The sequence below is a fragment of the Triticum aestivum genome, chromosome 7B, assembly GCF_018294505.1.
Source record: "Triticum aestivum cultivar Chinese Spring chromosome 7B, IWGSC CS RefSeq v2.1, whole genome shotgun sequence".
Lineage (NCBI taxonomy): Eukaryota > Viridiplantae > Streptophyta > Magnoliopsida > Poales > Poaceae > Triticum > Triticum aestivum.
Genome location: NC_057813.1, coordinates 174,828,069 through 174,850,178, shown reverse-complemented (window position 1 = coordinate 174,850,178; position 22,110 = coordinate 174,828,069). Strand labels below are relative to the sequence as shown.

Sequence of the window (22,110 nt, the reverse complement as noted above, 5' to 3'; positions counted from 1 at the left end):
GAAGAAAGTGATGATAGCTAGTGAAGCCGATCACATTCCAGATCTTCGGGTGTGAAACTTTTTCTTCGCGTGTGTCCCTTTGCGCCGTAACCATGGAAAATCTTCATCATTTAACGGGATGCTCGGGTCAATATTCACTGTGAATGGAGCAATTTCATCAAACTTTTCATAATCTTCTGACTTGTCTATCTTGTCATCCACTCCCACGATGTTTCTCTTCCCAGAAAGAACTATGTGCCGCTTTGGCTCATCGTACGATGCTTTCGCTTCCTTATCTTTTCTTTTTCTTGGCTTGATAGACATGTCCTTCACATAGAAAACCCGTGCCACATCATTGGCTAGGACGAATGGTTCGTCTGCATACGCAAGATTGTTGAGATCCACTGTTGTCATTCCGTACTGCGGGTCTTCCGTTACCCCGCCTCGTGTCATATTGACCCATTTGCACCGAAACAAAGGGACCTTTAAACCACGCCGATAGTCAAGTTCCCATATGTCCTGTATATAACCATAATATGTTTCCTTTCCCGTCTTGGTTTCTGCATCAAAGCGGACACCACTATTTTGGTTGGTGCTCTTCTTATCTTGGGCGATCGTGTAAAATGTATTACCATTTATCGCATACCCTTTAAAAGTCATTATATTCAAATATGGTAACTGGGACAGCAAGTACAAGTCATCTTCAATAGAGGTGTCATGCATGGTACGTGTCTGCAACCAGCTGGCGAAACTCCTGGTTTGTTCACGTGTAATCCAGTCATCAGACCGCTCCGGGTGTTTGGAGCGTAGCAAATTCTTGTGTTCATCCATATACGGAGCCACCAAGGTGGAATTCTGTAGAACTGTGTAGTGTGCTTCAGTGAGAGACTATTTGTTCCCCTCCTAGCGTGCCTTTTCCATCCAGTCTGCCCTTATGCCGCGATTCAGGAATACCAATCGGCTTAAGGTCAGGAATAAAGTCAATACAAAACTCAATGACCTCCTTATTTTGATGGCCCTTGGAGATGCTTCCTTCTGGCCTAGCGCGGTTATGAACATATTTCTTTAAGACTCCCATGAACCTCTCAAAGGGGAACATATTGTGTAGAAATACAGGACCCAAAACGTTAATCTCTTCGCATAGGTGAACTAGGACGTGCGTCATGATGTTGAAGAAGGATGGTGGGAACACCAACTCGAAACTGACAAGACATTGCACCAAATCATTCTGTAACCTTGGTATGATTTCTGGATCGATTACCTTCTGAGAGATTGCATTGAGAAATGCACATAGCTTCACAATGGCTAATCGAACATTTTCCGGTAGAAGCCCCCTCAATGCAACCGGAAGCAGTTGCGTCATAATCACGTGGCAGTCATGAGACTTTAGGTTCTGGAACTTTTTCTCTGCCATGTTTATTATTCCCTTTATATTCGACGAGAAGCCAGACGGTACCTTAATACTGAGCAGGCATTCAAAGAAGATTTCCTTCTCTTCTTTGGTAAGAGCGTAGCTTGCATGACCCTGATGTATGCCGTCTTCTCTGTGCATACGTTGCTGGTCCTCCCGTGCCTCAGGTGTATCTTTTGTCTTCCCATACACGCCCAAGAAGCCAAGTAGGGTCACGCAAAGATTCTTCGTCACGTGCATCACGTTGATTGCGGAGCGGACCTCTAGGTCTTTCCAATATGACAGGTCCCAAAATATAGATTTCTTCTTCCACATGGGTGCGCGTCCGTCAGCGTCCTTTGGAACAGCTTGTCCGTCAGGACCGTTTCCAAATATCACCTTCAAATCCTTGACCATATCATGTACATCAGCACCAGTACGGTGGCGAGGCTTCGTCCGGTGATCCGCCTCACCTTTGAAATACTTGCCTTTCTTTCTTACGGGATGCCTGCTCGGAAAAAATCGACGATGTCCCAGGTACACATTCTTCTTACAACTATTCAAATATATACTATCGGTATCATCCAAACAGTGCGTGCATCCGCGGTATCCCTTGTTTGTTTGTCCTGAAAGGTTACTGAGAGCAGGCCAATCATTGATGGTCACGAACAGCAACGCCTTTAGGTCAAATTCTTCCCCCATGTGCTCATCCCACGCACGTACACCTGTTCCATTCCACAGTTGTAAGAGTTCTTCAACTAATGGCCTTAGATACACATCAATGTCGTTGCCGGGTTGCTTAGGGCCTTGGATGAGCACTGGCATCATAATGAACTTCCGCTTCATGCACAACCAAGGAGGAAGGTTATACAAACATAGAGTCACAGGCCAGGTGCTATGGTTGCTGCTCTGCTCCCCAAAAGGATTAATGCCATCTGCGCTTAGACCAAACCATACGCTCCTTGCGTCATCTGCAAACTCCTTCCCGTACTTTCTTTCAATTTTTCTCCACTGCGACCCGTCAGCTGGTACTCTCAACTTTCCGTCTTTCTTAAGGTCTTCTCTGTGCCATCGCATCACCTTGGCATGCTCTTTGTTTTGGAACAAACGTTTCAACCGTGGTATTATAGGAGAATACCACATCACCTTTGCAGGAATCTTCTTCCTGGGGCGCTCGCCCTCGACATCACCATGCTCATCGCGGCTGATCTTATAGCGCAATGCACCACATACCGGGCAAGCGTTCAAATCCTCGTACTCACCGCGGTAGAGGATGCAATCATTAGGGCATGCATGTATCTTCTGCACCTCTAACCCTAGAGGGCAGACAACCTTCTTTGCTTCGTACGTACTCTCGGGCAATTCGTTGTCCTTTGGAAGCATATCCTTTATCATTACCAGCAACTTTCCAAATCCCTTATCAGATACACCATTCTCTGCCTTCCATTGCAGCAATTCCAGTGTGGTGCCCAACTTTTTCTTGTCACCTATGCAATTTGGGTACAACAATTTTTTGTGATCCTCTAACATGCGCTGCAACTTCTTCTCCAAATCACTTGCGCAGTTTCTCTTTGCATCGGCAATGGCCCGACCTAGATCATCAACGGGCTCATCTGATGCCTCTTCTTCAGCTTCTTCCCGCATTGCCGGCTCAGCTTCTTCCCGCATTACCGGCTCAGCTTCTTCCCGCATTACCGGCTCAGCTTCTTCCCCCATTGTTGTATCATCGTATTCAGGGAACCCATGGCCAGGATAGTTGTCGTCGTCCTCTTCTTCTTTATTGTCTTCCATCATAACCCCTCTTTCTCCGTGCTTGGTCCAAACATTATAGTGGGGCATGAAACCGGACTCAAACAGGTGGACGTGAATGGTTCTTGACGTAGAGTAATTGCGACCATTCTTACGGCCAGCACATGGACAAGGCATAAAACCATCCGCCCGCTTGTTTGCCTCAGCCGCAAGCAGAAAAGTATGCACGCCCTCAACAAACTGGGGAGAGCATCGATCATCGTACATCCATTGCCGGCTCATCTTCATTACACAACACCGAATAGACCAAATTAATACAAGTTCATACATAAAGTTCATACAACACTTAAATGCAACAAACAAATAACTCTCTAGCTAAAGCATTTAAATGCAACAACAAATGCGATCAAGATCGCAACTAAGGCAACAATTATCCAACAGCATAATGATACCAAGCCTCACTATCGATGTCATATTTTTCAATTTTTCTAATCTTCAAGCGCATTTTCTCCATCTTGATCTTGTGATCATCGACGACATCGGCAACATGCAACTCCAATTCCATCTTCTCCCCCTCAATTCTTTTCAATTTTTCTTTCAAGTACTCGTTTTCTCTTTCAACTAAATTTAACCTCTCGACAATAGGGTCGGTTGGAATTTCCGGTTCACATACCTCCTAGATAAAAATATCTATGTCAACTTGATGGGCATAATTTGTCATAAACACGAAATGCAACAAATAGTTTTAAAAGAGAATATACCACATCCGAATCATAACAAGGACGAGGGCCAACGGGGACGGATATCAAAACCATGACACTATGTATAACAAACAACGTATGGGTAAGATAATTATTATACGAGTAACTATATATCCAAATCACACAAATATCAATTTTTTATATAAAATTTCATGAACAAGAGGCTCACCACAAGGTGGTGCTGGCGACGGGACGGTGCGGGCGATCGATGGTGGTTACGACAGAGATTTAGAAGGCACTAAGTAAACACACCTACATATGCAAACTAAGTGTTATTTTTGACCTCAAATTGCATATAAATCAAATACTAGCACATATATATATATATATTTCCTCCCAAATTACTAAACTCACAAATTAATAACTATATAAAGCATTGCAAGAGCTAATCTAGCAATGAGAGATGAAAGGACAAAGTTGCTAACCTTTGTGATCATTTGAATGGATGGGGGCCTTCAAATCTTGACAAATTTTGGGCAAAATGTGTGATGAGCTCGAGAGGAAGAGGGGAAGAACAGAGAGGAGAGGGGAAAGGGGAAGAACAGAGCGAGCTCGGGTGGACGAATGGTTTATGTAGGACGACCTTTAGTACCGGTTCGTGCCAAGAACCGGTACTAAAAGTGCCGGAGGGGGCCCAGACTAACAACATCCTGCCACCACTCTCATTAGTACCGGTTCGTGGCACGAAACGGTGCTAAAGGTTAGCCACGAACCGGTACTAATGAGAGCGGCCCGGCTAGCCGTTGGAACCGGCACTAATGTATATATTTGTGCCGGCTCAAATACAAACCGGCACTAATGTGCTTCTCGTTTGACCCTTTTTCTACTAGTGTGCAAACGTTTGAGCATATATAGGCACGCAAGAATGCGCTTCTATGTTTGACAAATTCCTTCAACAAGTCATGGGCTAGTATTAGACAGGGGCTGGAGTATCACAACTCCTAGGCTTGATGTGGCAAAAAAATTAAAACTGAAAGACAACTGAAGCTATTCTCAGTTCTGAGCAACTCGAATTAGAAAAGTGTAAAGGCCCTTTATAAATTATTATATGCATCGCTTGCTATTACACAATTTCATGACATCTAGTAACTAGTATCACATCTATTAAATAGTATCAAGCAGTCTGAGTACCTGTCTAAGCATTATCGCAAGAATTTTGTTTTCAAGAATTTTGTTGTCCTCTAACAATCTCATCCTTAAGAACCGATGCTTGGTATATAAGCATTTGTTGATAGCTTGGTACGAATTCTTCCCTGGCCAATCATTAGGGGGTTGCACATGGACTGAAGTAGCAGATGTCATTATATTATTATTTTTCATTTCAGTTATTTAAGCCAAAGATTTCTTTATTATTTTGCTTCACTAATGATATGTAAGACACTGAGATTTGAAAGGTGCATAAACTTCCACGCCAACAATAATTGGGAACAACCAGAATCATGCATTCTTGGGTCAAAACATTTTCTGGATTTGATATAGTATGGGCGCAAATAACTGGGCTCCTTAGGTGAAAAGATACAGTGACTTTGCTGTCATTTAACAAATATTATGAATTAATAAGATGTCAACACTGTTATTCTAAACAATAGAATGATGATGTGGAGGAGGGGTAACAATCATTTCATACTTGGCAAGCTGAACTCATTACATGTTCACTGCTACTTTGTTGCTTATGTATGTGCCAATAGTGTTGTACTGCTGTCCAAGTTCTTGCCATTTCAAATTTATATGGTGCGGCTACATGTAGCTTTGCTTGTTATAGCTAATTGCTAGGATAGTTAGGCTTACATTATTTGAATGTTCAATAGTGTTACCGGCTGATATTGAAATACTTGTTGTCATATTTCACTTGCATTAACTATGAGATGGTGATTTGAGTCCTGCAGCAAATCTGTCAACTATGAATCTACATCTGTCCATAGTGAGTGTCTGTTGTTAGCTCTATGGTTTGTTGGCGTCCAGTGCACATGCTAATGGTGATTCTTGTAGGGCAAAAAATTAGATGAAAAATTATGATTGACGGGTATGCAGTGAAATCAAAACAAGTGGCTCCTATCTTGTCACGAATGTATTTGGAAAAAAAATTCAGGAAGGAACTATGTCCAAGTGCACAAAGGAGTTTTGCTCAGGCAGAAAGCAAAATTGAAAAAGGTATGCACCAGGTTTTTCAGATTAATATTCTGCAATCATAAATATCATGTTGTTCAATTAGAACTCCAGATCTTTTTCTGAAAGGATGTCATATTGTGAACAACAACCTTTTGTATCAACAAAAATTTGCTACAACTGCCAGCTATACTTGTAACAGCTGGATAATTCTCTCTTATTTTCGTCGCGGTGGATCTTCTTTTTCTTTCATTGTGCAGCACCTACAACTGCCGATTTAACTACCACTATCGTTTCCTCGATTACTTTCCTAGCAGCCACCACAGACATGAGCAGGATGTTACAAACGATGTGAACAACCTGGACCTAGGCAGCGAGGGGGAGATCGGGAAGCCAATGGACTTGAGAACATCTTCAAGACCAGGTTGTGCATGAGCTTTCTTGCCGGTGAGTCGTGCGCCTTCGGCGGCAGATGCTCCTTTGGCCCGTGCCAAAGTTGAGTTGTGCACTCCCGCTGCATCTCAAGAAGTCGAAGATCAAAGTGGTTCTCATGGTGTTCATGATGATCGTGCATTTGTTATTTTGCGGAAATGCCTAAACAAAAACTTTTCTTGTCGTAGTCCATTTTTTCGGTTCAATGAATTCGTGATAGGCAAGGTATCAACAATAGAGTGAATAGAAATTCATTCATAAACTCGGAGATATTAATATTAGAGCATCAAGCATGTAAATCGATGTACTGAGGCAACCCATGTTTTGGCAAAATCGGGTGAGCATGATGTTGGGCCCTGCTTGTATAATTGTGTACCTGATGTTATCAGGAGAAGATGTCTTAAGCTTTGCTCTAGCCTACAACATGATTGTAGCTAACACCCTCTTTAGAAAGAGAGAATCACATCTGGTGACTTTTAGTAGTGGCCAACACTCTAGCCAGATTGATTTCATCCTCTCGAGAAGAGAAGATAGGCGTGCGTGCCTAGACTGTAAGGTGATACCTGGGGAGAGTGTTGTACCCCAACATAAGCTGGTGGTTGCTGACTTCCGCTTTCGAATTCGTGTCCAGCGGGATAAGCGTGCCAAGGTCGCTAGAACGAAGTGGTGGAAGCTCAAGGGGGAGGTAGCTCAGGTGTTCAAGGAGAGGGTATTTAAGGAGGGCCCTTGGGAGGAAGGAGGGGATGCGGACAATGTGTGGATGAAGATGGCGACTTGCATTCGTAAGGTGGCCTCGGAGGAGTTTGGAGTGTCCAGGGGAAGGAGAAGCGAAGATAAGGATACCTGGTGGTGGAATGATGATGTCCAGAAGGCGCTTAAAGAGAAGAAAGATTGCTTCAGACGCCTATACCTGGATAGGAGTGCAGACAACATAGAGAAGTACAAGATGGCGAAGAAGGCCGCAAAGCGAGCTGTTGGTGAAGCAAGGGGTCGGGCATATGAGGACCTCTACCAACGGTTAGGCACGAAGGAAGGTGAAAGGGACATCTATAAGATGGCTAAGATCCGGGAGAGGAAGACCAGGGATATTGGCCAAGTCAAATGCATCAAGGACGGAGCAGGCCAACTCTTGGTGAAGGACGAAGAGATTAAGCATAGATGGTGGGAGTACTTCGACAAGCTGTTCAATGGGGAGAATGAGAGTTCTACCATTGAACTGAATGACTCCTTTGATGAGACCAGCATGCATTTTGTGCGGCGCATCCAGGAGTCTGAGGTGAAGGAGGCTTTAAAAAGGATGAAAGGAGGCAAGGCGATGGGCCCTGATTGTATCCCCATTGAGGTGTGGAAAGGTCTCGGGGACATAGCGATAGTATGGCTAACCAAGCTTTTCAACCTCATTTTTCGGGCAAACAAGATGCCAGAAGAATGGAGACGGAGTATATTAGTACCAATCTTCAAGAACAAGGGGGATGTTCAGAGTTGTACTAATTACCGTGGAATTAAGCTGATGAGCCATACAATGAAGCTATGGGAGAGAGTCATTGAGCACCGCTTAAGAAGAATGACAAGCGTGACCAAAAATCAGTTTGGTTTCATGCCTGGGAGGTCGACTATGGAAGCCATTTTCTTGGCACGACAACTTATGGAGAGATATAGGGAGCATAAAAAGGACTTGCATATGGTGTTCATTGACTTGGAGAAGGCCTATGATAAGATACCGCGGAATGTCATGTGGTGGGCCTTGGAGAAACACAAAGTCCCAGCAAAGTACATTACCCTCATCAAGGACATGTACAATAATGTTGTGACAAGCGTTCGAACAAGTGATGTCGACACCGATGACTTCCCGATTAAGATAGGACTGCATCAGGGGTCAGCTTTGAGCCCTTATCTTTTTGCATTGGTGATGGATGAGGTCACAAGGGGTATACAAGGAGATATCCCATGGTGTATGCTCTTTGCGGATGATGTGGTGCTAGTTGACGATAGTCGGACGGGGGTAAATAGGAAGTTAGAGTTATGGAGACAAACCTTGGAATCGAAAGGGTTTAGGCTTAGTAGAACTAAAACCGAGTACATGAGGTGCGGTTTCAGTACTACTAGCTGCGAGGAGGAGGAGGTTAGCCTTGATGGCCAGGTGGTACCTCGGAAGGACACCTTTCGGTATTTGGGGTCAATGTTGCAGGAGGATGGGGGTATTGATGAAGATGTGAACCATCGAATCAAAGCCGGATGGATGAAGTGGCGCCAAGCTTCTGGCATTCTCTGTGACAAGAGAGTGCCACAAAAGCTAAAAGGCAAGTTCTACAGGACGGCGGTTCGACCCGCAATGTTGTATGGCGCGGAGTGTTGGCCGACTAAAAGGCGACATGTTCAACAGTTAGGTGTGGCGGAGATGCGTATGTTGAGATGGATGTGTGGCCACACGAGGAAGGATCGAGTCCGGAATGATGATATACGAGATAGAGTTGGGGTAGCACCAATTGAGGAGAAGCTTGTCCAACATCGTTTGAGATGGTTTGGGCATATTCAGCGCAGGCCTCCAGAAGCTCCAGTGCATAGCGGACGGCTAAAGCGTGCGGAGAATGTCAAGAGAGGGCGGGGTCGACCGATTTTGACATGGAAGGAGTCCGTTAAGAGAGACCTGAAGGATTGGAGTATCGACAAAGAGCTAGCTATGGACAGGGGTGCGTGGAAGCTTGCTATCCATGTGCCAGAGCCATGAGTTGGTTGCGAGATCTTATGGGTTTCACCTCTAGCCTACCCCAACTTGTTTGGGACTAAAGGCTTTGTTGTTGTTGTTGTTGTTGTTGTTGATGTTATCAGGATGTTGTTTGTAATGATGAGATTATATGAATGAATGAAAGGGTGTTGCCCGTTGTCCCAAAACCAAACGAAACATCTTCGTGTAGTTGGAACCACACATATTCCACCGCTATTCTACATGAACTATCAGCTTAGGGTTGATTTATATCATCACCTGCAGAACTGCCTAATTGATGTCCTGAGTGCCATCCTACACTGAGAATACACTGCTTGCACGTGCTAATCTGTTTAATTCTGTTCCCGGTACATATCGATCTGTTCTCTGCCATGTGGACTTGGGCAATTTTTGCAAAAAAATGTTGCTTTCTTGTGGTAAGATGCAAGTGCTCCAAGGAGGGACATGTAAATATGCTAGCAACTTGATCTTGTCCCTTCTTCTCACATCTAACGCACCACATGGCCTTGTATCAGCGTATCACCCTATGCACGGTATCACTGGATATTTTCCCTTGGGCTTCCCTCTACCACCCCATGCGCTTCCACTTCTGGTAAATGACTCCACTCCACTTATTCCAAACTCTCCTTTGCTCATCGTCTTATTACTCCAAACGCTTCACTTTCCATGTCATCCACAAATCAATGCCATTGGCCACACTTCCCTGCCTATGCATCTACTACTTTGAGCAACAAATTCAAAGGAGCAACAATGTATAAATCCATCAACGAGGAGTTGAGGTTTCGTCACATCTCTTCCTTGCTCTCCAGGGCCAGCTTGCTGCACGAAGAATATATATGTACCCTGGTAGTCAGGTGATACGTCTCTAATGTATCTATAATTTATGAAGTATTCATGCTATATTTACATGAGTTCTACATGGTTTTGATGCACTTCTATATTATTTTTATGGACTAACATATTAATCTAGTGCCTAGTGTCAGTTCTTGTTTTCTGCTTGTTTTTAGTTATTACAGAAAAACCATACCAAACGAAGTCCAAATACAACGAAACTTTTTGACTTTTTTTGTAACATAAGGGACTCCCGAAGCTTCGAGGAACGACTAGAAGACCCACAAGGTGGCCACAAGTTCACATGGCGCGCTCTATGGGGACGGGAGTGCCACCTGAGCTTGTGGGTCCCTCATAACTCCTTTTGGCCTGATTCCGATGCTGAAAAATCCTATAAATTGAGAAATCCCCAGAAAGAAATCTAGAACTTTTATTCTGTCGCCACAAGCCTCTGTTTTGAAGCGATCTCATCTGGAGGCCTTTTTTGGCACCCTATGGAGGCCATCTTCATCATCCTTGTTGCCTCCATGGTGATGCGTGAGTAGTTCATCCTTGGGGCTGAGGGTTTGTATCAGTACCTATGTGTTTGATCTCTCTCTCTCTCTCTCTTGTGTTCTTGATTTGGCACGATCTTGATGTATCATGAGTTTTATCAATATAGTTGGATCACATGATGTTCACCTCCCTCTCTTATATTCGTGGTGAATTGAGTCTTGCTCTTTGAGGTTTCTTTATGTTGGATTGAATATTTTGTATTTGAGATCACATGGTGCATGTCTCACTCGCGGATACTTGTGGTGATATTGGGCTATCTAGTTGACATTAGAGTTGATTGATGTGTATCAGATGGTGTTGTCGTAGTACGATCTCTAGGACTATTCATGACACTTTGGGGCGGTTCATAAGATTGATTGGAAACACAACTTTGAGGTGGTTTACTACCTAAACGATTTCATCCTACTTTCTCTGATAGGAATAGAGACTTTGGAGTGATTCTTTGCCACACTTTGAGGGATTGTTATGTGATTCATTATGTTAATGATGTTGAAAGATTACACTAGTGAAAGTATGAACCCTAAGCCTTATTTCTAAGCATTGGGACAACGTTGCTTGCTTTTCCTATTTTCTATACCTTGCTGTTTTTAATTGTTCAGATTATAAAAAATTGTTTTTATCATCTATATTACACTTCTATTATCATTTCTTCGTTGAACTAGTGCACCTATACAATTGACAACTGTATTGGGTATGTTGGGGGCACAAAAGATTTCTTATATTTGATTGCATAGTTGTTTGAGAGAGACCATCTTCACCATGCACCTCCCACGGATTGATAAACTTTAGGTCATCCACTTCAGTAAAATTTGCTATTTTCCTACAAAACTCTACGGTTGAAGACCCAACAGAGTCTATTAGAATAAAGTTGCGTAGTAGACATCATCGGCCACCAGGCACTGATACGTTTCAAACGTATTTATAATTTTTATTATTTCATGCTATTATATTACCATATTTATATAATTTTATATTAATTTATATTTTTTGCATGGACCAACCTATTATTTTAGTGCCCAGTGTCAGTAACTGTTTTCCGCTTGTTTTTGGTTTTGCGGGAAATCAATATCTACAGAGGTCAAAATACGTTGCTGATTTAAACATGATTTTTTGGGCGACAAGAAACACAAGAAGCTTCGGGAGAGATTGAGGCGAGTCACGAGGGACCCACAAGGATAGGTGGCGCGGCCAGGAGGTGACCACGCCCCTTGTCCATGTGGGGCCCACAAGCACTACCTTAGTCCAATCCCATCGCCACAAATTCATATAAATACCGAAACCATCTGTTGTCGTAAGCCCCTGTTCGGAAGAGATCCTTTCAGGAGCCCTATTCTGGAGCCTTGCTGGAGGAGAAGCCATTGTCAGAGCCATCTTCATCAACCTTGCTTCCTCCATGACCATGTGTGAGTAGTTCCTTTAAGAAGAGCCAACCATTACGTTGGGTTTTCATGTCATTAATTCCTTAAGAGCGGCATGCAAGTCCTACTTAATGCATCAATCAATGAAAATAGCATCATATAAAATGAAGATCAATGATCGCAGGGGAATGAGGAGCTCCTTCCATGCATGGTGACTTACATATTTGTAAGACTATTTTTTTATTTGACGCCCTATGCACCTGGATGGAGGTAGTACTCGCTTTTTGCGTTGAGTCAACTGCCTATAGTACTTGGCTCTTGCATGCACGTGACCTTAAAGAGGTGGATTCGACTGGGTGGCCAAACGACCCTTTAAACCCGGACGGAGGTAGTAGTATCTGGATTATGCAATGACATTGATCGGAAGAGCTTTTTCTTGAATTGCGTTTTCTCACTGATTATATTGTTATTTACCTTCACTTTTTCTTCAAGGGTCTTTGGATTGCTGAAGGTGTATTTCAGTGAAGACCCCAACAAAAATTCTACATAGTATTTTATTCAAACAAAGCCCTTTCCAAAAAAAAAATCTTCACAATTTGGTCCTAGGCGGGGGCGATAGCCCCCTACCTCCACACAGCTTTGTCAATGACGGTTAGCTTGTTTATTGCGATAGGTTTAAATGCTTGGGAATGGTAAGCCTATGCATGTGTTGCATATCGGATACTAAGCTCCTTGGAAAAGGGAAGCTCTGGTGCATCAGGGCTATATTTAGCATTCGTGGCCCCATATGGGTGGATGCTTGGTGGTTGGAGTGCACTCCCAAGGACGTGGCAGCTGCCTGGTAATTTTTTTGCGGGAAAACTCCCAATCTATTCATCTTCAATCATGGCAGTACAACGAATACCAGAAATAAAAATTACATCCAGACTCGTAGACCACCTAGCGACGACTACAAGCACCGAAGCGAGCCGAAGGCGCGCCGCCGTCATCGCCCCTCCATCGCCGGAGCCGGGCACAACTTGTTGTAGTAGACAGTCGGGAAGTCGTCGTGCTAAGGCCCCATAGGACCAGCATCCCAGAACAGCAACCGTCGCCGAAGAAAAATAACGTAGATCGGAAGGATCCAAACCGAAGACACACGAACGTAGACGAACAACGACGAGATCCGAGCAAATCCACCAAAGATAGATCTGCCGGAGACACACCTCCACACGCCCACCAATGATGCTAGACGCACCGTCGGAACGGAGGCTAGGCGGGGAGACCTTTATTCCATCTTCAGGGAGCCGCCGCCGTCTCGCCTTCCTGAATAGGACACAAACCCTAACAAGATTGAAAAAAACGACTAAAAACGGAGCCCTCCCGCCGGCCCCTGCCAGGATCCACCACGCCTCCATGGCCCTAGGGCCACCGGAGACGAGGCGGACTTGCGCCGGCGCCGGCGAGAGGCACGAACTCTAACTTTCTTTTTGGAGAAGGAGGAGGAGGAGGAGGAGGAGGAACCCTATCCGGTTTGCGTGTGAGAGGGCACCGTAGTTTTCTAGATTAATAATAGCTGCCTGGTAATTTTTGCCTTAAGTATTGACTGTTACCAAAAAAAATCACTCCATGCTGCTAACAACCAGGTCCTGGGGATATCAATTTAATTCCACCGTATGGATAATGTTTCAAGTGCTCATAAGCAAAGTTTGTGAACTCTATTTCTTATCTGCCCTTAATTCTTGTCCCCTTCGTTTCAAAATATTCGATGTTTTAGGATTTTATAAGTCAATCATTTCTAAGTTTAACAAAAGAGGAGGTAGCCTGATGCATGTAGCTCCCAATTGCGCAGGGTCCGGTGAAGTGTCCGACCACTTTGGGTCTATTGTACGCAACCTTTTCCTGCATTTTTAAGTTTAACTAAGTTTGTATAAAATCTGAAAAATATACAATCTAAACATGTATAATACTATGAAAATATATTTATAAGAAATCTAATGAAGTGAATTTTACTTTGTAGATGTTAAATATTTTTATATGGGCCACTCAATCTTAATAAAAAAAATACATAGAACAATCCTAAAATTTTGATTATTTTGAAAATGAGTATGTTATATTGTTCTCATCGGAACACCTGATCTCCCTATGGTTCTTTTGTTTCCTATTTTATTAAAATTACTTGATATCTTTCCTATTCCTAGGATTGTAGGATTTTTATATATTTCCCTTTTTTTGTCCAAACAGCGCCTTAAAACCCAACCCAACACACAACAAAACAACTGATCGTAATAACGCGAAAAAAGCTTAACCCACAATAAAACAACTGACTCTAATAATCTAAAAAATGCTGAACTTACAACTAAAAGTGAAAAACGGCGCAGCAAAGCGCGCGTCACCAGCTAGTCACATTGAAGGCCTTGATTAAAGATTAACCCTGGTGCAAGCAAGTGATATTCTGACGATGAACACAACATCTTTTGCAGGTTGTTTTGCTAAATGATTGAAGCGCGGGTCCAACATGCCCTTGAGTAAATCATCATCTTGTGATTAAGAAATCCTTGGCAAAGAGGTTAGAAACTCACGGATCATGACTTCCAATGCAACAACAATGTGTAAGCATTACACTTCTCTGTTACCCTCATTGTGTGTGCAAATTCTGCAAGGAAACAACTAGAATTGTGACTCTGCTAGAGTGGTCTTTCGGCCAAAATCAACCTATTGGCAGTTATTATGCTGATCGGGCCGATATGATGACTCTGATAGGGTTGGTCCGTCGCAGGCGAGAACTGATAAATTTCGAAAAACCACTTAATGAGAAGAAATTTGTTGTGTTTTGACGTAGAGCTCTCGAATGCCTAAAAACTACTACCTTGATTTTCTGGGAGTGCATACAATTCCCCATTATTCTAGCCTCGCATGTGGTTATCACATGGCGTAAACAACATTCTGTTGTTTTTTGGTAGCTGCCAAATATATCCAGGCTAGTTTGACCGTCCGTCGACGGGCCTATTCTTAGAACAGCCTCCACAAACAGCAAGTGGCCGGCTAAAGAATATGAGGCTTAAAAGTTGCTCGACCTCTGGAAACAAACACGCACTTAAGCTTCCACAGCCCCCCCTGCTTCCAACAAATATGCAGCTCATTCCGTCGAGCCATCTCCTGTAGCTCGCCTCACCTCTTCTCCCTTGTGCTGCTTGAACCGGCCGGCATGTCGCGGCTCTCGATGGCGATGCTGCTCCTAGTCTCCCTTGTGCTGGCGACGGGCCCGCGCCTCGCCGTCGTGGAGGCGGTCGTCGTGGAAGGCCTGACGGTGGGGTTCTACAACAAGACGTGCCCGGAGGCGGAGCAGGTGGTCCGCGACGTGGTGATGAACGACTACGGCATGGACCACACCATCGCCCCGGGCCTCATCCGCATCTTCTTCCACGACTGCTTCATCACGGTATGTATGTATGTATGTATGTATGATCGGTGATCACCACGAGCCATGCCAGCCAATGCAGAATGTTTCTTAATGTGTGTGTAGGGGTGCGACTCGTCCATCCTGCTGGACGAGTCTCCGTCGGGCGAGGTCCCGGAGAAGGAGTCGTCGGCGAACGGGTTCACCCTGCACGGCCTGCAGACCATCGACGTGGCCAAGGCGAGCATCGAGGCCATGTGCCCGCGCACGGTGTCGTGCTCCGACATCCTGTCGTTCGCGGCGCGCGACGCGGCGGTGGCGGCGGGGCTCCCGAGCTACGAGGTGCCGGCCGGGCGGCGCGACGGCACGCACTCCCGGATGGCCGACCTGCCGGGCAACTTCCCGGTCCCCGGGCACACGGTGCCGCGGCTGACGGAGCTGTTCGCGAGCCGGGGCCTGTCGCAGGAGGACCTGGTGACGCTCTCCGGCGCGCACTCCATCGGGGGCGCGCACTGCTTCATGTTCTCCAACCGCATCTACGGCTTCTCCAAGACGGCGGACATCGACCCGTCGCTGGACCCGGCGTTCGCGCAGCGGCTGCGGAAGATGTTCCCGCGGCCCAAGCCGGACGACAACCCGCAGCAGGCGCCCAAGGTGAACTTCGACGAGCGCACCGGGGAGAAGCTGGACAACGCCTACTACCAGGAGCTGCTGGCGCGGCGGGGCCTGCTGACCTCGGACAACACGCTGGCCCTGGACCCGCAGACGAGGCCGCTGGTGGAGCAGTACGCCAAGGACGACGCGCTGTTCCAGCAGAGGTTCGGGGAGGCGATGCAGAAGGTGAGCAAGCTGGACGTGATCATCAAGAAGAACAAGGGGCAGATCAGGCGGGACTGCCGGATGGTGAACAAGGCCAAGGGGGTACGCTGGATGCCCATCCACTTTCTCAAGCCCCCCAAGCACCCCATGCTCCAGATGATCAACTGGTTCATCCGGGGCTTCCAGCAGAACTAATAAGTTGCCTTTGCCATCCACATCCATCCATCTCCTCTCGGCTCTCCTACTCCTATTCCTAGACGGACCAGCCTGCTGCTCTACCTCTATATATACCCACTCCGGCGCAGCTGTCAAGTTTAAGTTTGCATTGGTCGCCATTTTATTGTTATTACTGTCTTCGGTCTAATGATGAATATGGCTTGAGCCAATCATGTACTCATATATGTCATGCTTGTGCCGTTTGTACGGTTGTTACTACTTATCAGCTTGGAATAAATGTGAAACCGAATAAACCATCCCTTGGTACAGATAACAAGTATTGTGTGACTTGTTCTTCAACTAGTACTTCTACCGTTTTATCCATACTACAGTACAATGCTAGTGTTATCAATGACCCTTGATCCTAGTATATCATTATGCAGGGCCACTTATACATATATTTATAAACCAACACATGTACTACATGATTTGCCATTTTCGTACCATCTGTTCTCACGCAGCAGCATAGGCATAACACAACACACCAATGTACATACTATAACACAATGATGCACAATATATAAACCCCGCTAAGTTCCTATCCATGCGTACGTGACTACTTTGCTAGGATTAGAATTTAGAAGCAACAATTCAGGAACCACCGAGTGAACTACCACCACATTCTGCATTTCAATTTCCAGCGGAGCAGGGAAACACAGAGGCTTCACACGGCAATGAGGAGCTTTGCCTATATATATATCTAGGAGTAGACTGACAAGTCCACACCCAGTTCATCAATGACTCTCTCAAGCTTGGACAGCATATCTACAAAAGGGAAAGCACAAAATCAATACAACACAGGGCGGTGAAGCGAGGATTCTATGCAGGATTCTATGTAGTGGTGATGATAATGCTGAGAAAAATGATTTTATTATATCCCTTTTGTTTATCTTATTACTTTACTAGCGCTGCAAGAAGGTGGGGTAGAAAGCGTACCATGGAATGACTCATCAGCCATATATGTCTGCAAAAGTAAAACAATAAACATAAGATAACTCTATGTTGAATTAAGAGGGAAAAACTAGCGGAGCAACTTGGAGATTCTCGATGAGAAAAAAATACCTTTATCCTTGCCATAATATCACTTGTTGATTTACTAGTATCAATTTCTTTTGTTGACTTGCTAGTATCAGTTTCTTTATCAGCAGTATTTTCATTACTGGCAACTGCCATTGAAGGAAATACTGTATACATGTCAGAAAAAATGGAAACGTCAAGACACATAAGCGCCAAATGAAGCTGAATTTTTTTGTACCATCATGACAAGTATCTTGTGTGAACACCTGCAAAAATTACAAATATAAAGAACATTACTTATGTAGATTTTTTTTTGCAGTATTTAAAAAGACGAGACTAGAGGGGCCAGAATCGCTTGGCTTATTGTTATAGGACGGTCAGTTGAACATAACATTTGCAGTATTTAGCATACATTACCTCTTGAGGACGGTCAGTTCCACTCAGTTGATGCAGGTCCTCCGCATCTGATCCGCCATATATTATCTCTTGAGGATGGTCAGTTTGATGCAGGTCCTCCGCATCTGATCCGCCATACAATACATCTTGAGGATGGTCAGTTCCACCCAGTTGATGCAGGTCCACCGCATCTGATCCGTACATGCACAATGCTTTCATGCATAAACCAAGAAAAAACAAAATAAATAAAATGTGCTTTAAGTATAACCTAATCAAACAGGAATTCACTAACCATATTCAGTCTCAGATGACAAATTTGTCAGCATTTCAGTGAAACTAAGAGGGAAACCAGAGTTGATATTGTCAATGTTGGAAGTAAGGAGAGGTTCAGAAACAGGCAGGTCTGGTTCCTCATGGTAGCATAATGCTGGTGCCTCTGTCCTGTGATCTGAAGCTGGCTCCTCAAAGCTTGAAGCATCATCAGGCCCATGCATTATAGTATTATGTTATCACAGAGATTATGTCGTGCAGCATATAAATGCAAAACAGCTCTAGCGTTTCACCTGTGGGGAAGTTCATTGGAAGCAATGTATTCTGATCGTGATGATGAATCTTCACATATGTAGTCGCATCCAGATGATGCAATATCCATGGTGTCACCTAAGCATTCCTTTTAACCGACAACAGAAATTAATTTAGTGCTTGACAAAGCTCACGAAGCAAAACTGAAACTAGTGAAGATCTTCCTTTCTCTGTATACCAAAATAAATTTTATAACTAGCATGAATGGTCAATTCACAACTGCAGTAGTGGTGTAGCACCCCTGCAATTTAAGTTGTGCAGAAATGCTATAAGTGATAACTATCACCACCGCAATTTTTTGTTTTCAAAAAAGGTAATCTGGGCACAGGAGCAAATATAGTGAAGTTAAACTGAGCTGGAGTGCCAAAAGCACCTACATGGTTCCATCCAGCACTGTAACAATATGTAGCCATGTGCGCATATTACATTAGGGATGTACATTCAACATTAGTGAAGAATGGATACACCCATCAAATATTGGTTGTACATAACTCAGAAAAGGTAGCACAAATTCGGTAAATACTAAGGAATTTTTCGAAAGATTGCTTGTCCACACATAATTATATGTACTGTTGATCTACAACTGCCTGCTGTCCTTTGCATAAGACTAACTTTATTTGGTAGTTGGCATAAATTGATATTACATTTTTATTTCTCTGTACAAGCTCACACAAAGAATAGGCAACTACGCTTAAAAGATGTCATAATGATATCTCCAACTTTCCATTCTGAATACAAGTATACAGCATGTGTAATACTGTATTACAAGTGACCATGGAAAGGAGCCGGTAAGAAAAGATGGCATAAGAAGTCCCAAGACTCCACATAACGTCACAGCTTCACATGGTTAGGATATCAGAAAGAGAGGAAATTCCACCTTCACACAATTTAAGAACGACTCCACATCACTGAGCTGTGGGAAACGTAGAGCAAACTTCTGTATCTGCAGCGAGAGTAACTGATGTGATCATGACTATACACATATTTTTGTTATTAAGAATGCGAAAACGCCATGTGCATAAACATCATATGAACACAACCTCCATCTGTTCTGAATACTTTCAAATCTGGACTCAACTAAGCCAGTCAGCAGAATCACATTTGAGTTATACAAAACTTGCCTGCTTGGATTTATCACAAAAGCTCACAAAGAGCACCCTGCTCCCACTTCCTGGGCATTGTCCCCCACATGTGAGCTGAGGCCATGAGAAGTTGAGGATAGACACAAAGTGCTCCTCCTGTGCCACAAGCAAAGGCGACAATGCTAGCTAGCTAAGTGAAGAAAAGGGGGTATCCAGCAAAACAATGTTAGAACAGAGACTTCGCAAACTTGTGTAACTTCTGTAGAATAATAAACATAACAATAAACGTGCAATTTAGAAGAAATTGTTGAAGAACTAGGATCCCCACCCTAGCTACAAAACGAAAGCATTTTTCACAAAACTTTGCAGGTTCTCAAGGTTATCCCACATATACACGCGGGACTTTTTTTCAGAATTATTTACAGCACCCACTGAGATAAAAAGATCATCAAGTTAATTTTCTCTGCCTAAAGGCCATGAAAGCATGGCATAGCCTGAAGCATATGCATATTATAACTATTACAGTAAATACCTAAAGACCAATAGTGCACACAGGACAGAATGCCCGAAAAATTGGTACAAAACGATGGTATGGCAGGACTCAATATAGAAATCTGACCAAAGAACAAATATGTTTATGCAGAACAATTCAAATGATCCACAAACTTACTATAAATAACAACATCATGAACACACAGAAACATCAATATCCCTGACGCCTCATCTCATGTCTGAACACTAACACAGCATTCACCATTTCTTTTCTCAGGCACGATTTGCAGATTAGAGAGGTACAGTACGTGCATGGGAAAAAAAAATAGAGAATACTAGGATGATAACGAGCCTTGTTTTTACACTTGTTGATTGCATGGAAACATGAATGGATTCCACCTACACAGTGGAGTACAATACACAAATATCAGGGCATCAGGTCTCCTCATTAAAAAAGGGGGAGGGGGGCGGGCATCAGGTCCTCTTTCAAAATCCACACCATCACAATCTGCGTGTAGTATCATATCCCAACACATCCTCACAAGTTCATGAAGCAAATGAATTCAGAGCACATGTAACACCAGCAGACTCGTCAAAACCACAGCCAACCCGATCCCCAAATTCCTTCACAAACAAGTGCGCACAACGAATCGAATTCACCAAACACATAACACCAAGCAGCCACGCAGATAAGAAGAGGGGAAGGGAAGGGAGACGGTACGGACGAAGACGACACCGATGACGGAGACGGTGAGGACTGGGGCCGCGGAGGGGTGGCTGGAGCGGGAGACGCGAAGAGCGGCAGGCGTGGCGGCGGGGAGCCAGGCGCCGGGATGGCAATCCGTGGCGCTGGTGACGTAACGGACGCCGGGCGGCGGCGGCGTCGTCGTCGTCGTCGAGGTGTCGCGCAGGGGGGAAGCGAAGTAGCGGGCGAACTCCACCTCCCATTCCTGCCTCCGCCCCAGGCCCTCCGCGGCGTCAGAGCGCGAGGTGAGCCGCGCCCAGCCGTCGTCGCCGACGCCCACCGCCACCATGGCGCGACGCCGATGCCGAGGTAGTATTTCCGTATCTGCCGTTTTGCTTTGGGGTTTTGTAGCGCCTTTCGGTGCGCAATGGTGTGAGTGAATGTAGCAGCTGCTATGCCTCGTAACGGCTGGCTCATGAAAGAAAGAGAAAAGTAAAGGGAACGGCTATGGAAGAATTGCCTGAATTCAGAATTTGGTTCAGTGAGTTTTGATTCGCCGTTGATTGTGATCCAACGGACAGATAACATTCATGTATAATTGAAATCGACTGACCCCCATTCAATTTCAGTTGATTTTTCTTAAAATAGTCCAACTCAGCCTAGCCATACAAACATGATAGAAGTCCACCCATCAAAACACTACTTGGGTAATTCTCAAAAAAAAAAAAACACTACTTGGGTTTTGATCCTAAAAAAAACACTACTTGGGTTGGACAAAAACACATGCTCGTTAACCCGATAGCAACCACAAAAAGGCTAACCTTCTGTCGAGGTACAACAATCTATGAGACCGACAACGGCCCCTATGCGGTTCGACTGTGGATCGACGAACATAAAGAGCAGAATGAACAATCAACACAAGGGATTTACCCAAGTTCGGGTCACCGTGAGGTGTAAGACCATACTTCTATTTTGGTGGATTGATTGTATATGAGCTAAGTTACAGAGGAGCGTATCCAGTTGGATATGAGTGATCATGAGTTATTGTTGTTGACATCACCCTTGAGATGAATAAGTTGGGAGGCGAAATTATGTGTGTGTTTGGTTTGTGTCCAAGGTTGCCCCACCAAAGTATTGGCTAGCCAAAATTTTGGTTGCCCATGATTTGGCCAACATTGGCAAGAAAAATGAACTAGAGTTGGCTATAGTTCATTGGCATGCCAAAAAATTGGCAACCATCCAAACAAAGACCAATCTTTGGGTCATGACCAAAATTTTGTTAAGGTGTACTTTGGCCACAATTCAAACACACCCATATAAGCCCCTATCTTTGTATGTGTCTGGCTGAAACTTTTTGCTCCATATATATGTTGTGAGTGTTAGCAATTATAGAAAACTAAATGATGGTTGAGTATGTGAACTTGCTAAAAAAGCTCCGACATGAGAACCTCCCTGAAAATATGATGAATTGTAATTGCATTGTTGACTGAGAACATAGTATGTTAGTTTTCAAGAAAGTTTATGCCTTATACTTCGTTGTTGTGATGAATACTTGC

At 44.2% G+C, this 22,110-nt stretch overlaps 2 protein-coding genes across 3 annotated transcripts; one reads left to right on the top strand and one right to left on the bottom strand.

Moving 5' to 3' along the window:
- Window positions 1-14,953: 14,953 nt before the first annotated feature.
- On the top strand, window positions 14,954-16,569 carry LOC123162022 (peroxidase 5). The gene is made up of 2 exons (XM_044579836.1): window positions 14,954-15,307; window positions 15,392-16,569. The coding sequence occupies exons 1-2, from the start codon at window positions 15,074-15,076 to the stop codon at window positions 16,277-16,279; spliced, it is 1,122 nt and encodes a 373-aa protein (XP_044435771.1). The 5' UTR covers window positions 14,954-15,073; the 3' UTR covers window positions 16,280-16,569.
- Window positions 16,570-16,665: 96 nt separating this feature from the next.
- On the bottom strand, window positions 16,666-20,989 carry LOC123162021 (protein POOR HOMOLOGOUS SYNAPSIS 1). 2 transcript variants are annotated; one of them, XM_044579833.1, is made up of 10 exons: window positions 20,595-20,989; window positions 19,417-19,533; window positions 19,173-19,238; window positions 18,277-18,383; window positions 18,006-18,181; window positions 17,735-17,925; window positions 17,556-17,583; window positions 17,363-17,484; window positions 17,237-17,264; window positions 16,666-17,065 (listed from the first exon to the last, which is right to left on the bottom strand). In XM_044579833.1, the coding sequence occupies exons 1-10, from the start codon at window positions 20,901-20,903 to the stop codon at window positions 17,001-17,003; spliced, it is 1,209 nt and encodes a 402-aa protein (XP_044435768.1). In that variant the 5' UTR covers window positions 20,904-20,989; the 3' UTR covers window positions 16,666-17,000. The 2 variants fall into 2 exon arrangements, with proteins under 2 accessions (XP_044435768.1, XP_044435769.1); XM_044579834.1 differs by having other exon boundaries at window positions 17,363-17,466.
- Between the last annotated feature and the right edge of the window lie 1,121 nt (window positions 20,990-22,110).

Excerpts from the sequence above, each read along its gene's own strand:
- LOC123162022 (XM_044579836.1), top strand. The coding sequence starts at position 15,074 with ATGTCGCGGCTCTCGATGGCGATGCTGCTCCTAGTCTCCCTTGTGCTG. Across the intron at positions 15,308-15,391 it reads TCCACGACTGCTTCATCACG|GGGTGCGACTCGTCCATCCT; the intron begins GTATGTATGTAT and ends ATGTGTGTGTAG.
- LOC123162021 (XM_044579833.1), bottom strand. The coding sequence starts at position 20,903 with ATGGTGGCGGTGGGCGTCGGCGACGACGGCTGGGCGCGGCTCACCTCG. Across the intron at positions 19,534-20,594 it reads CCGTCATCGGTGTCGTCTTC|GAGGAGCACTTTGTGTCTAT; the intron begins GTCCGTACCGTC and ends CTTGTGGCACAG. Across the intron at positions 19,239-19,416 it reads TTTGTGATAAATCCAAGCAG|ATACAGAAGTTTGCTCTACG; the intron begins GCAAGTTTTGTA and ends CTCTCGCTGCAG.